A 16,245-nucleotide genomic window follows, 5' to 3' on the forward strand; every position below is an offset into this window, starting at 1 on the left:
TGAGGGTCGTTCAGAGTCTATTTTTTCATTAGTTCATTCTGATATTTGGGGTCCTAGTAGAGTCAGTTCCACCTTAGGATTTCGTTATTTTGTTAGTTTCATTGATGATTATTCAAAATGTACTTGGGTTTTCTTAATGAAAGATCGTTCTGAGTTATTTTCTATATTCAAAAGTTTCTTTGCTGAAATACAAAATCAGTTTGGTGTTTCTATTCGTACTTTTCGTAGTGATAATGCCTTAGAATACTTATCCTCCCAATTTCAGGAGTTTATGACTCACCAAGGCATTATTCACCACCAGACTACTTGTCCATACACCCCTCAACAAAACGGTGTAGCTGAAAGAAAAAATCGGCATCTTATTGAGACCGCTCGTACTCTTCTCCTTGAATCCAATGTTCCGCTGCGTTTTTGGGGAGATGCAGTTCTTACGTCTTGTTATTTGATAAATAGAATGCCCTCTTCTTCTATTCAGAATCAGGTTCCACATTCCATATTGTTTCCTCAGTCACATCTCTATCCTATCCCCCCTCGTGTCTTTGGGAGCACATGTTTTGTTCATAATTTAGCCCCAGGGAAAGATAAATTAGCTCCTCGTGCCCTTAAATGTGTCTTTCTTGGTTACTCTCGAGTTCAAAAAGGGTATCGTTGTTATTCACATGATCTTCATCGATCCCTTATGTCCGCTGATGTTACATGTTTTGAGTCTCAACCTTACTATACATCCTCTGATCATCTTGATGTATCTATGGTCTTACCCATACCTCAGGTTTTCCCTGTGCCAACCTTTAAGGAATCTACGATTACTTCTACATCTCCAGTTGTAGTGCCACCACTACTAACTTATCATCACTTGCCTCCTCCTAGCCAACCGCTTGCACTTCAAAAAGGTATACGATCCACTCGAAATACTAACCCACATTATACCTTCTTAAGTTATCATCGTCTATCATCACCCCATTATGCATTTGTGTCGTCTTTGTCCTCTATTTCCATTCCTAAGACTACAGGTGAAGCACTTTCTCATTCTGGATGGAGGCAGGCTATGGTTGATGAGATGTCTGCTTTACATAAGAGTGGTACTTGGGAGCTTGTCTCCCTTCCTGCAGGTAAATCTACTGTTGGATGTCGTTGGGTTTGTGCAGTCAAAATTGGTCCAGACGGTCAGGTTGATCGACTTAAGGCTCGCCTTGTTGCCAAAGGGTATACTCAGATATTTGGGCTAGATTATAGTGACACTTTTGCTCCTGTGGCTAAAATTGCATCTGTTCGTCTTTTTCTATCTATGGCTGCCGTTCGTCATTGGCCTCTTCATCAGTTGGACATTAAGAATGCTTTTCTGCATGGTGATCTTGAGGAAGAAGTCTATATGGAGCAACCACCTGGTTTTGTTGCTCAGGGGGAGTGTAGTAGCCTTGTATGTCGATTGCGTAGGTCACTCTATGGTCTGAAACAGTCTCCTCGAGCTTGGTTTGGGAAGTTCAGCACAGTAATTCAGGAGTTTGGCATGACTCGTAGTGGAGCTGATCACTCTGTGTTTTATCGGCATTCTGCACCAAGTCAATGTATCTATTTGGTTGTTTATGTTGATGATATTGTTATCACGGGTAATGATCAAGATGGTATCACCGATTTGAAGCAACATCTCTTTAAGCACTTCCAGACTAAAGACCTTGGCAGATTGAAGTATTTTCTAGGTATTGAGGTTGCTCAGTCTAGATCAGGTATTGTTATTTCTCAACGCAAGTATGCCTTAGCCATTCTTGAGGAGACAAGAATGATGGGATGTAGACATATTGACACTCCTATGGATCCGAATGTTAAGCTCCTTCCAGGACAGGGGGAACCACTTAGTAATCCTGAAAGGTACAGACGGCTTGTTGGAAAGTTGAATTATCTCACAGTGACTAGACCTGACATCTCTTTTCTTTGTGAGTGTTGTAAGTCAGTTTATGACTTCCCCTTGTGATAGTCATTGGAAGCAGTTGTTCGTATTCTGCGATATATAAAGTCAGCTCCCGGTAAAGGACTACTCTTTGAGGATCAAGGCCATGAGCATATCATTGGATATACAGACGCTGATTGGGCAGGATCACCCTCTGACAGACATTCGACATCCGGATATTGTGTTTTAGTAGGAGGTAATTTGGTGTCGTGGAAGAATAAGAAACAAAATGTGGTTGCTCGATCTAGTGCAGATGCAGAATATCGAGCAATGGCGCCAACAACTTGTGAGCTAGTTTGGATCAAACAATTGCTGGTAGAACTAAAATTTGGCAAAATTGATCAGATGGAACTTGTGTGTGATAATCAAGCGGCTCTTCATATCGCAACAAATCCAGTGTTTCATGAAAGGACTAAGCACATTGAGATTGACTGTCACTTTGTCAGAGAAAAGATACTCTCGGGAGATATTGTTACGAAATTTGTGAAGTCAAATGATCAGCTTGCAGATATCTTCACCAAGTCCCTCACATGTCCTCGTATTAATTACATCTGTAACAAGCTAGGTACATATGATTTGTATGCACCATCTTGAGGGGGAGTGTTAGAATAGAAATAAGTATTTCCTACTTAGAATAGGAATAGGAATAGGAATAAGAATAGGAATCCTAGTTGGAAAAGGATTCCAATGTAGTGTCTATAAATAGGGTCTCAATGTAACTATTTAGATACACAATTCAATAATATTTTTCCCATATATTTCTCACAGCTTATACATGTAAATGTGTCCTTTGATATCTTAAGGTCAATCAACAATTTGTTGCAAAGGCACTATACAGCTATTATTGAAAGTTGTGTGTAACTCCCTTCCAATTTTTAAGGCCATGTGATATGTCTTGGGCTTGTTTTTGACTGAACATTTATGAGGGATATTGCTTCATGCATATGCCTTTTGACATTGTTTTAAAGCTTATTTTCATCTTTATTACCTTTCGCATTGTTCTTTTTATTGGTACTTCAATTTAGTTATTCTTTTTGAAGTAAATTTTCTTTTCTGACTCAATATTTAACATTGCATATCTGTTTCCAGGTCAATATTTGACTTCCCAGCTATCCAGAAGTTGCTCTCTTCTCCAAAGTTTAGTTTCTGGTATGCACGTTGGAGACCTTTTGATGTACATTCTCCAGTCAATTCCTTTTTTACTAAGAGTGTCAGCTAGTTTCTCACATCTATGCCTATTGTAGCTATGATGCACTTCATGGTGTTGCTGGCGTACATGCAAAGCGTATATTTGTGAGTCAATTCCCTAAATGATCACCCAAGTTTAGGGAATTGCCTTGAAATATCATTTATGTTTCATTTAGGACCAAAATATCACTCAACTATCACTATTTTCCTCCAAATATACTTGACACTCCAAAAGTCTCACTCTCTCCTAGTTGGCATGACATGTCATTAAAGTCTTTTTTTTAATAATAGACCTATTTAATTCATTAAACTCATTTAACTAAAATAAGCCATGATCATATTATTTTTTTTAAAGTTACATTAGTTTATTAAGAATAAATTTTCATACTTAAGAATCATTTATCATAATTAATTTTTATTATTTTTTTATGCGATGATGAATAGTTTTTTAAAAATTACCATAATGTCATCAATTTTGAATAATTATAAACACATATATTCAAAAAAAAATTTATTGATATATAAATCACTTACGAATGTCAACTTACATCAATTAATCATATATTATATAATGGATCAATAATATTAAAGATCAATTAACTACTAAAAAATAATTAATTGGGTGCTTTGAAATTCATATATACTTGCAATATCTTTTTTTTTTGAAAAGAAAATAGAAAGTGAATAATATTTATATTAGAAAATAAATTTTGATCTTTATTTATCAGTATATTAATCTCATATAATATGTATATTATTGAATTAAAATAGGCAATTCAATTAATTATTACTTGTATTTCATAAATTTGGGATGAGATAAGAATATATATTGGTGTTTAATTGTATGAGAAGTTAAAATATAATATAATATAAACAAGATCTATGAGAACACCACAACAATAAAGGAGTACTTGATTGCTGAGGGCCTGCCTGATGTAAGATGCACTGCTTCCCTAGTACATTTTCCTGAGTCTTAATTTTATTGATGAAGTAACATTTTGATATGGCCCAACTTGAATGTAGGTGGACATATCTACAACAGGTGTCTCAAGCTTTGAGGGTCCAAAGGGGAAATTTGACGTTGACGTTTTTGATTCAACTAGTGATTATCTGAAATTGTTGAAGTATGGATGCTTCTCTTATGTGCAAAAACAAATGTCTTTCTGCTTTCAGTCGAGTATTGCTTGTACATGTAAATGTGTCCTTTGATATCTAAAGGTCAATCAACAATTTGTTGCAAAGGCACTATACAGCTATTATTGAAAGTTGTGTCATTCCCTTCAAATTTTTAAGGCCATGTGATATGTCTTGGGCTTGTTTTTGACTGAACATTTATAAGGGATATTGCTTCATGCATGTCTTTTGACATTGTTTTAAAGCTTATTTTCATCTTTATTACCTTTCGTATTGTTCTTTTTATCGGTACTTCAATTTAGTTATTCTTTTTGAAGTAAATTTTCTTTTCTGACTCAATATTTAACATTGCATATCTGTTTCCAGGTCAATATTTGAATTCCCAGCTATCCAGAAGTTGCTCTCTTCTCCAAAATTTAGTTTCTGGTATGCACGTTGGAAACCTTTTGATGTACATTCTCCAGTCAATTCCTTTTTTTGCTAAGAGTGTCAGCTAGTTTCTCACATCTATGCCTATTGTAGCTATGATGCACTTCATGGTGTTGCTGGCGTACATGCAAAGCGTATATTTGTGGAGGAGCTTGGGGCAAATGAAAGCTCTCTAGTTAATTGCGTACCCAAGGTCCTCTGATTTTCCTTCCATTGAAAATTTTCTTGCATAAACTGTTTGGCTTTCTGTTTTTCTAATGCTATATTTTAGGACTCTCTTGTTCTTTCTATGACATGTATGATTAATTTAATAGGAGGACTTTGGTGGAGGGCATCCCGATCCCAATCTGACATATGCAAAGGAGTTAGTTGCACGTATGGGATTGTCTAAAACGCATTCTGAACCCAATCCACCAGAATTTGGGGCAGCTGCTGATGGAGATGGGGACCGTAACATGGTCCTGGGGAAAAGGTAACTTCTTGTTGATTTCTTTTTTGAACTACAACTAGTCACTTTCCTGAGTTGCATCTTAAATTTTGTTTTTTCTGTTTATTTTGTAGATTCTTTGTGACTCCTTCCGACTCTGTAGCTATAATTGCTGCCAATGCTGTACAAGCTATTCCTTATTTTTCTGGAGGTTTGAAAGGTGTTGCCAGGTCTGTATCATTTCGAGCTAAGCTGTACATGATTGTTATGCTGTTAATATTTCTATTCAAGAGCAATTCATCTTGTGATGAAATCTGTCAGAATTTAATGTGATGCAATGCTTATCTTTCTACAGGAGTATGCCCACATCTGCTGCTCTTGATATAGTTGCTAAACACCTGAACTTGAAATTTTTTGAGGTACTATAGCTCCATTGACATTTATATGTTATTTATTTTATCTTTTGTTGGTGGAGGGTTGAAGGCATGCTGAATTTTATGTTTTCCATTGCCTTTGCTAAGGTACCCACTGGTTGGAAATTTTTTGGTAACTTGATGGATGCTGGAATGTGTTCAATTTGCGGAGAAGAAAGTTTTGGAACTGGTTGGCTTTCTGGACTTAATTCTTGTATCTAATTTGATACAAGTAGATTGGACATGTAAAGGCATTAAATCTTTTTAATTATCTCTTCACAGGCTCAGACCACATTCGAGAGAAAGATGGAATATGGGCTGTTTTGGCTTGGTTATCTATCCTTGCCTATAAGAATGAGGACAACCTTGGGGAAGGTAACCTTGTGTCTGTTGAAGATATTGTTCGCCAACACTGGGCAATCTATGGACGTCACTATTACACTCGATATGACTACGAGGTTTTTGCTTGACAGTCATATTTAATGTTAAATGAATATTTTCTGCATCTCCTTAACTCAAATCTTGTCAGTCAATTTTTTTTGTTTCTTTTAGAATGTCAATGCTGATGGTGCTAAGGATCTTATGGCTCATTTGGTGAAGCTGCAATCTTCCATTGATGAAGTTAACAAGTAAGCTTTCTATTAGTTTCAACTTTCAAGTTTTCTGTGGAATACCCAATGTTTCTAAAGCATGACTTGATGCAATTTTGCACTCATTTTGTATTTCTATTTCTTTATCTTTATACTTTGATGATGTCCATCCTTTGTATGAGAAATTCCAGAAGAAACTAGCTTAAACATGGGGTAGTAGGTCTTCCTTAAATTGTAATTATAACAAAGTGACATTTAGACTGATCCTGTGCACTCAATGACACTTGGAGCATTTATACATAGCATCTAAGAGGTGCAGCTGTACTAGAATGTATTAGTGGGTGCGTTTCCTTTATTTTAATCTTGTTGTTGATTTAAAGTGGCCAACCTTGCTCTCTATAACCGTTTTAACATCACGAACAAATAAGGTAGCCTTGACTTCTATTTGTAGGATTCCATGATCAGTTTACATTATGACAAGGATAAGAAACTTGTCTCTACGATTGAGCACCATATGAAGAACTGTACCATCAACAATATTGAGAAAAGATAAGGTTTTGTGATCTTCAAGAAACTTCCCATCATGAATAAGGTTGTGTGCCAACCTTGCTCTCTATAACCGTTTTAACATCACGAACAAATAAGGTAGCCTTGACTTCTATTTGTAGGATTCCATGATCAGTTTACATTATGACAAGGATAAGAAACTTGTCTCTACATGACAAAGATAAGAAACTTGTCTTCTACGATTGAGCACCATATGAAGAACTGTACCATCACCAATATTGAGAAAAGATAAGGTTTTGTCATCTTCAAGAAATTTCCCATCATGAATAAGTTACAAGGAGTTAGTCTAACTTATTCATGATGAGAAGTTTCTTGAAGATCACAAAACCTTATCTTTTCCCAATATTGGTGATGGTAAAGTTCTTCATATGTTTCTCAATCGTAGAGACAAGTTTCTTATCTTTGTCATAACGCAAACTGATCATGGTGTCCTACAAATAGAAATCAAGGCTGCCTTATTGGTTCGTAATGTTAAAATGGTTATAGAGAGGAAGGTTGGCCACTCAACCTTATTCATGATGGAAAGTTTCTTGAAGATCACAAAACCTTATCTTTTCTCAATATTGGTGATGGTACAGTTCTTCATATGGTGCTCAATCGTAGAGACAGGTTTCTTATCTTTGTCATAACGCAAACTGATCATGGTGTCCTACAAATAGAAATCAAGGCTGCCTTATTGGTTCGTAATGTTAAAATGGTTATAGAGAGGAAGGTTGGCCACTCAACCTTATTCATGATGGAAAGTTTCTTGAAGATCACAAAACCTTATCTTTTCCCAATATTGGTGATGGTAAAGTTCTTCATATGGTGCTCAATCGTAGAGACAAGTTTCTTATCTTTGTCATAACACCAACTGATCAACATAGACCTGATGTGTCATTTGGGAGACGTTTTTCGTCCCCTACCAGCATATTATATCTATGACTCCATCCCTCAAACTGAAAGCCTTTCGTAGTACGAGTTTCAGGAGAATATTCTATACCAAATTGTCATCTTCTGCGTGCCCTCCACTTTTATCAAGTGTTCTAACTGTCAGGATGAGCTGCCAGTCATAGCTTAGTTTGACGGTTGCAGTACCGTTAACAGGAAGGTGGTAGAATATAACAAATTTGTGTATCTTTTTTTTTAGATCTAGTGCTATTATTTAATAAAGAACTACTGTGTCATTTGGGAGACGAGGTTTGTCCCATAACCCCATTGATCAATCTATGACTCCTTCCTAGAAACTGAAATCCTTCTGTAGTAGGAAGTAAAGAGAATTTTTATACCAAAAAGTGATTTTTTATAACCAAGAAATCCGAGCCAGCAGCGCATAGTTCAAAATTCGGTGGATAATGGGTCCCACCCCTCTACCCTTTATTCTAAATCATAGTCTTCTGCATGCCTTCCCTAATTTCCTCAAGTGTTGTAATTGGCAGGATGATTTTGGAGCCTTTAATACCTAGCTTAGTTTGACCACTGCAGCACCTTTAGCTTTTGAATCACTTGGTTCATGGTTGTGAACATCAAGTCAAATCTTTGACTATCTTTAGGGGTCGTTTGGTATAATGTATAAGGAAAATAATCAGGTATATAATTTGGTATAACTTAATCCAATATTTGGTCATGATTTGAATTATGTACAACTTAATACACCAATGGTGTATTATTTTACACCACCAACATCATGGAATAACTAATCCTTGTATAATTTATATATGGATAAAATAGCAAAAGGACAAAGCTATCTTTGTATTTTTCCCTGAAGTCAATGAAGGTCAAGCATTCAAGGGTATAATTGCAAACTCATTACTTTTTAGCTTAGAAAGTAAATAAATATTTTAAATGATATCTTGTAATCCAATTTTAGTGCAATGAACTAAACACCCAACGAGAAATAATCTTTGTATTTCTAATCCCTGTATAACTACAAATTCTTACCTAACTGATCCCTGCATTATAATCCTTGTATAAGTTGTCTTCAAACCAAACACCCCTTAGTACATTTGTATTATTGTTATCATCATAAACATAATCTGCTTCTCATATCAACTAATGGGAGTTCATGAAAAGGGGTTGTTTTTACTCCATGATATGCATGCCATGAATAGGAGAAATCAGAAATCTATTACATGTGGGCACCGATTGCATTTTTGGTCTTTTATTTAAGCTCCGCACTTCCCTTCTCCCCTATAAAAAAGAATCGTTGCATGTTTGGATCTTGTTTTTTTTCTCTAAGGGGTGGTTTTGCAAATAAACAAATGGAAACATTTGTCCAGATGACTCACAATCTCCTCCGCCAAAAGAAATGAAATGTGATGAGTCAAATCAATAAGCTTTCTAGTGATTTTGCGTGCAGCCAAACCAAATTCAACCTTTCAAGGGGCAATCTTTCCCTATGTAGATTCATCATATTCAAATTTAGCTGTACCAATGAACCAAGAATAGGTTAATCTCTAATTGAGTTTCCATGTCTGTTAAGTTCTGCTATGGTTGTTCCTCCGCTATAGTGGTCTCTGCGTAATGGTAACTTAAGGTGTCTGGTTTCTTTGACTGCTTCATTGAGATCCTTTTTAGATATCGGCAGTTTTCCAGCTTGGCACACTTTTGGTAGTTTTCCATTTTCCTTTATATAGTCCCACTGCGGGTATGTAAGAGCTCGGTGTTCTCCATATTTAATATCTTAAATAATAGTTGCTTGATCATTTTTCTAGTTTTCCAAGTTCACAAGTTTTATACCAGATTTTCATGCTAGATACATGCAAAGTTCTATTCTTTTTCCGACTCACATTGCAGTATCACATTACTCTAATACTACTTATCAAAAAGAGAAAATGGATGTCTGCGCTGGATGTTCTTATCGCTAGAAGTTTAACCTATTGTACACTGAAACCTAGAATTACAAAGCACATATTTTTGCTTGTCCAATCTATTCAAGATTGTGATAGTTTCAAGTGTTCCCAAAGATCAAGAGATGTGACTAAAACAATAGGTCTCCTTTTTATTTATAATTAGAAGAGTATTAGAAATCAACTTCAAAATTTGCTTTTCCTCATCAGATACTACACTGTTTGAAGTTGAAAACATTGGCATGCTCCCTTTTTATTTGTTTTTTTCAAAAATACGTTTAGTGTTTACTGTATTATCAGTCAGATTACTTGCCAATGCCAGTCAATTTATGTTTTCTTGGACCTTTTTTTTGTGAATTTTGAAGGTAGCAATGGTTATTGTAATATTTCCTGTTGTCATGTAGATATTTGTTATTGAGCAGAAAAATTTAAGTCTTTTCAATGTGTAATACTTGATCTTGAGATAAATTCCTATACAGATTAATAAAGGGAATCCGTTCAGATGTTTCAAATGTCGTGCATGCTGATGAATTTGAGTACAAGGACCCAGTTGATGGTTCGGTCTCAAAACATCAGGGTATAAGATATCTATTTGAAGATGGATCACGATTGGTAAGGAATCTCTCCTGCTCTTGTATTACTCAAATTATGGGAATTAGAGGCAGTTTTGCATAGGAAATGAAAAATATACAGAATATCCCCAGCTCTAGTTTTACTCAAAATATGAGAATTAGAGGCTGTTTTGGATAGGAATGACAAATATACAGATAACTGGGGATACAAATTCTGTTCTGGTTTGATTTCTCTTTTATCAACAGAATTAGGGAAAAGGCATAAATAACCCCAAACTGTGATTGAAATCTAAGAGACACACCTTATCGTTTTGGGAATCCTGTTAACCCCCAAACTATTTAAAAATAGAAACCTTAAGGGGCCGTTTGGTTACTGGTTAGAGTTATGCAGATATTAGTTATGCAGGGTTTAGTTATGCATGTATTAGTTATGCAGGGTTTAGTTATGCATGTATTAGTTATGCAGGGTTTAGTTATGCATGTATTAGTTATGCAGGGTTTAGTTATGCATGTATTAGTTATGCAGGGTTTAGTTATGCAGGTGTTAGTTATGTTAGGTTTAATTATGCGAGTATTAACTATGTAGGTATTATTTAGTTATGTAGAGATTACAATACATGAATTATTAACTATTGAATATTAAACTTGTTGTAAATAATTAATAAATATTATTTACAAAATAATAATACATGCTAATAAATGGGGAATATATTGAATAATATATAATGCTAATATTTGATTAGCATATGTACCGTCAAAAAATATACAATCAAATTTCTAATATTAAAAAAATATTATATTTACATAAATAAATAAAAACTGTAAGTATATAAAAAGAAATGAAAATGGTCTATATATAAAAAGAAATAAAAACAACAAATGTTGATAGCAGTAAAGTTTTCAATTAAAAATAATAATTTTTTTTTACAATACCTGAAATGATACATTTATGAAATAGTATAGCTTATTTATAACTCTTCTACCAGGTTTCCATTCTTTGTGGAAGGTTGTCAGTTTTTTTTTTGTTATAAAAAAAAATATTTTCTCTTTTCATATGTTGGTTTGATTAAAATTTATTTTTTAAATGTAAATATTTAATATAAAAAATCTAACAGCTGTACTAAAAAGGTGTCTTCAACGTGTTTTTTAATAATTTAAAATTATATGTAAACAATCTGCAAAAGAAATTTTCTACAAAGAAGGAGTAATTCGTAATTCAGAAGAGTTGGTAAAAATATATAATATAAAAAAGATTGATAACAGTATAAAAAGAAATAAAAACAACAAATTTAGATAGGAAACAGTAAAGTTTTCAATTTAAAAAAAATAAAATTGATAGGGTGAATATGTAATTTATCATTTTAATACATGTATAACTAATACTCACATAACTTATTCCACCTTCTACCCTGCATAACTTTATACATAAATTCCTTCATAAGTTATGTTGGTATTAATTATGTAGGACTACAAAAATGCAACCAAACACCGTATAAATTAATACATGAATAACTTTTATACAACATTTAAATTCTTACCAACCAAACATGGTATAAGTTATGTTGACTTTTATACCTAATACAAAACCTCTACCAAACATAGTAAAGTTAATGCAACTTTTTATACATGAATAAGATGTATCTTATACAGTAACCAAACGACCCCTAAGTGCTCAGGTGGCAAGGAGAGTATTTTACTCTCTTTGAGAAAGTGAGAAACATAAACTATTTTTTATTTTTTATTTTAATATGATTTTATATTAAATATATTTATTACTCCTTTTTATTCTTTTCTTCTCTTCTGTTACCTTTGAGTAGGGGTATTCACGGTTTGGATAAAAATCGATCCAAATTGAAAAACCAAACCAAACCAATAAAATAAAACCGATTTATTTGGTTTGGTTTGGTTTGTTTTTAGATTTTTGAAAACCGATAGTATTTGGTTTGGTTATGGTTTTATTCGAAAAATCCCAAAAGAAATAACCGAACCGAACCGATGAATTATATACATATATTTTATTAATATACATACTCAATAAATTATTTTTATAAACAATTTTAAAGATCTTATACATATTTTTCATTAAAAATTTCTTTATAATTTACTTATTGAAAGAAAAAATGCCCAAGATGAAATATTTATCTTATTTATTTCATGTATATGAGTGTCTATGTCAATTCTTTGTGGGACTGAAAATGTTATGTCTCTTACTTCTAGGCCAATATAGTGAATTTTAAAGCTTTATTGATAGTAAATTTAGTGATTGAAAGTTTAGTAATTCAAGTCATTCTAACTATTTCTCATTTTGAATGGATTGTTGTCACTTTTTTTCACATTTTAAATGAATTGTTTCTTTTATTTTTGTGTATGGTTAATAACCGAATAACCGAGCCAAACCAAACCGAAATCGATAATCACCAAACCAATAAATGTATATTATATTTGGTTTGGTTTGGTTTGGTTTTTGATAATTTTTAAAAACCGATTAAGTTGGTTTGGTTTTGGTTTTGACCAATAACTGATCCAAACCAACCCGTGGACACCCCTACCTTTGAGCTTCCGGATCAGAAAAAGAAGACAGCAGTAAAAAGGCCATATTTGAAATTGGATTAGTAATTTGGTTATTGGAAAAATGGATAAAATCAAAATTGTGCAGTAAAATGTGACTATTTCAGAAAAATCTGGAAATCAATTTTATCTTCAACCTCACATTAGAATTATCAACCAAATCCATCTTAAATCTTCGTGAAATCAACCTACATATTTGATATGAATTCCTTGAGATGTTGCAGATCTTTTGAGATATCACCCACTCTAAACAGAGTTTGTTTGCAGTAACCTGAAATTCAAACTTGAAGCTTCATTAATTGCTGCTTTTCTTTGAACTGAATCCATCTTAGATCTTCTGAAATCAACTCAAATTTTTTATATGAATTCCTTAAGATATTCCGGATCTTTTGAGATATTACCAGTTGAAATGGAGTTTGTTTGTGGTAGCCTGAAATTCAAACTTGAAGCTTCAAGCCTGTAGTTGTGTTTTTCTCCATAGAATTAACTAACAAATAAAAGTGCAGTAAATGGAAAAACTTTTATGGGAAGTGTTGTTGGGAGCATATGGTGTAACTTTTGGTACTGTGGTAGGTGTTCCGTCTCTCTGGAACTGGGTCAGAGGGTGCTACAATCCGTCTCTACATTGAGCAGTACGAGAAGGATTCATCCAAGATTGGGAGAGATTTTCAGGAAGCACTTGCACCCCTGGTAATTTACGTTGGAGCAAAGATGGTGTTTGTGGTCCATTTTTTCTTTTTGTTTCTTTAGTGTTTTTGCTAAACAAATTTATCTTTTATTACAGGTGGAGGTTGCTCTTAAACTATCGAAAATGCAGGAATACACTAGTCGTTCTGCCCCAACTGTTATTACATAAACATAATCGAGAAAATGATCAAAATGGTCCTTTATATATAGGGTTTGAATTATTTTGGTCCTTTATATATATCACTTTATCTAAATGGTCCTTAATGTATGTATAAAGAGTATCAATTTGGTCCTAGACCTAAAATCTAACTGAAAACATAAAGAAACTGTTAAACTTAACTGTTGGGTCCCACACTTGGTGGGCCCCTTCTTCCTCCCTCTTTCTTCCACCATTGCTTCTCCTTCACCTTCTTTCTTTTGCCATTTCTTCTACAATTTCTGCTCCCAAAATCCTCTCACACACACAAAAGTATCTTTAAATTTCAAAAGAATATTTGTAAGGTTTTTGTTTTCTATTTCTGTCCGTTAAAATTTTACCATTAAATTTTAAAAGTAGAATGAAAAAAATGGCTTGAAAAAATTACTAATTTTGTAAAGGATAAAACGAAAAGAAAGCTATATACTCCCCATAGATCGCCTCAACAAGAGAGAATAAGTGGAGTCTTTTATCTGATGATCTTGGTTTTCTTCTTCTTCTTTATGTATGATAATGGAAGCGTGAAAATTTTATTTCGATGGAAATGAAATGGGTGTAGTGTGTATTATTTTTCTTATGGACTTCAAATGACGAAAGAAGGAAGTTGAGGAGAAAGGTCTGCAGTGGTGATGGTGAACAAAAGCAGATTGAGGAAGAACAGTCTTGATGGTGAACGAAAGTGGATGGAGGTCTAGGACTAAATTGATACTCTTTATGCATACATTAAGGACCATTTAGATAAATTGATATATATGAAGGACCAAAATAATTCAACCCCTATACATGAAGGATTATTTTGATCATTTTCTCAAACATAATCTGTATGGTTTACTTTCTAGAACTAAACAATTGAATAAGTGTACTGTCCTTGCTGGCAGAGATGATGATATCAAGTTTTCAATTTTGCAGTCTTTTGTCTGGAGTTGAAGTGTTTTTGTTAGAATATATAAATGTTATGCGCCAATTTCTTCTTCCTTGACCTTTCATCTTGAATGACTTGTGTAGACATAAATTTCTAGTCCAGAAATTAAAATGTTAGCAACAATCCTAGTAATTGATTTTAATCTTTGAATGTTGCAATCTCTACCATTCTTCTTTCAAAAATAAAGAAATATTCGAGTATATAGAAATATGCATCATTTGATCTATGAGTTCTTTGTTGTTTCCCTTTTAAATTATGAGACTCTTATTTATAGTTGTAGGATGACACGATAATATTTGATTGGTGAGAATATGCCACTTGTACGCATGATACATTTTCATTGACTTTTGATTTAATTAGGTTTCGGCTCGGCAAAACGGGCTTATTATTTGTTGCCTAAATCAATGGACTAATCTCATGATATTAGACTATAATTAATTTATATTTATTGAAATATACAATTAATTTAATTATAACAATTCAAAATATCTATTTGAACTAATATATTTTGAATTTATTATAATTCTAATTTCTTGTGGATTTAAATTCAGTAAAAATTCGCTGTATAAATATTTATTACTCCCTTTGTTCAATTTGACTTGTTAGTGTATGACCTAGCACACCCATTAAGAAAATAATTGTTGATATAAGTATTTTACCAAACTATTTTTATTAAATGATGTTTAGTATTAGGTCTTGGAAAATAATTTGGAGAATAAGTATTTAATATTAAGGGTAAAACATGGAAAAAATAATTATCTTTTCTTAATATGTCAAAAGTGACAAGTAAAAACAAAAATCTATTTTAGGAAATAAGTGACAAGTAAAAGTGAACGGAGGGAGTATTATTATTTATTTATTTTGCATTATTCCCTAGTAATTATTTCCAAAAATTTACCTTTATCAAGAAATGCACAATAATGTGCTCCATAGATCTAGGAATGCTAATGGGCGGTGCGGATATGGGGCACGGTGAAATGAAGAAAAAACCTAAGCTTTGAAGCTGGTGCGGGATAGGGACGAGGCTCTCGATAAAAGCAGAAGTTGAAGTAGAACTCTTGAGTCTCTACTTTCATTTTCATTGCAAAATTCTCCTTTTTCTTCTCATGCAATAACCAACATCTTATTTTGCTTGTGGAATTGTGGTCATCAATAATCAATAATGAAAAAAATATGTGAATTGACAAATATTACTAACGTATTATTTAATAGAATTATAGTTTCATATAATTATGAATCACAACTATAGTTTAATGAAATTTTCTATTAAATTCGGGATCCACTAAATTAATTTGTATTAGGAATGAGAAGACATTCTTGCATGATTTGTATACCTTTTATACAAAACACAATTTATCTCTCCTCTCTACTCATTGATTTCTCTTTCAAAATCTCTCAACCATATCAAATTTGAATTTTGAACGCTCTCTTTCTCCCTCCTAATCGTGACATCTCAATTTCAAATAACCACCTAAATGTGTTTCAACCATTTTTTTTATTGATTTTCGTTTGTATGTGAAGAATCTCAGGTATTTGTATAAACCCTTTTTGTATATATTAATTTGTATATACTTTTGTATTTGTATACACATTACTGATTTTGTTATTATATTGTACACATCTATGCGTAGTTGTGTATATACAAACTTCCATTGCTGGTGTTTGGTTCTATATAATTTTTTGAGTTGTGGTTGGATATTTTTTCTTGTATATTATCACCCACAATACCTTACACAAATCAATTGCATAATTTTAAGGAATTTTTACTTAAATAATATA

The 16,245-nt window shown here is 33.1% G+C and overlaps 1 protein-coding gene across 2 annotated transcripts in view; it reads left to right on the forward strand.

The window, feature by feature from the left end:
* LOC102593173 (phosphoglucomutase, cytoplasmic-like) overlaps positions 1-14,537 on the forward strand; it is a 28,793-nt gene extending 14,256 nt beyond the window's left edge. Inside the window, exons 8-21 of one of the 2 annotated variants that reach the window (XM_015313514.1) lie at positions 4,012-4,068; positions 4,157-4,257; positions 4,634-4,693; positions 4,790-4,889; positions 5,011-5,168; positions 5,258-5,353; positions 5,479-5,542; positions 5,645-5,726; positions 5,819-5,994; positions 6,089-6,165; positions 10,001-10,133; positions 13,235-13,351; positions 13,446-13,519; positions 14,359-14,537. In XM_015313514.1, the coding sequence (XP_015169000.1) occupies positions 4,012-4,068; positions 4,157-4,257; positions 4,634-4,693; positions 4,790-4,889; positions 5,011-5,168; positions 5,258-5,353; positions 5,479-5,542; positions 5,645-5,726; positions 5,819-5,994; positions 6,089-6,165; positions 10,001-10,133; positions 13,235-13,351; positions 13,446-13,517 (1,293 nt within the window). In that variant the 3' untranslated portion in view covers positions 13,518-13,519; positions 14,359-14,537. Of the gene's footprint in view, positions 1-3,034; positions 3,095-4,011; positions 4,069-4,156; positions 4,258-4,633; positions 4,694-4,789; positions 4,890-5,010; positions 5,169-5,257; positions 5,354-5,478; positions 5,543-5,644; positions 5,727-5,818; positions 5,995-6,088; positions 6,166-10,000; positions 10,134-13,234; positions 13,352-13,445; positions 13,520-14,358 lie in introns of both variants that reach the window. The other variant, XM_006357570.2, reaches the window with a different exon arrangement.
* The last annotated feature ends 1,708 nt before the right edge of the window (positions 14,538-16,245 follow it).

Source organism: Solanum tuberosum, unplaced genomic scaffold (assembly GCF_000226075.1).
Source record: "Solanum tuberosum cultivar DM 1-3 516 R44 unplaced genomic scaffold, SolTub_3.0 scf00251, whole genome shotgun sequence".
In the NCBI taxonomy this organism is placed as follows: Eukaryota; Viridiplantae; Streptophyta; class Magnoliopsida; order Solanales; family Solanaceae; genus Solanum; species Solanum tuberosum.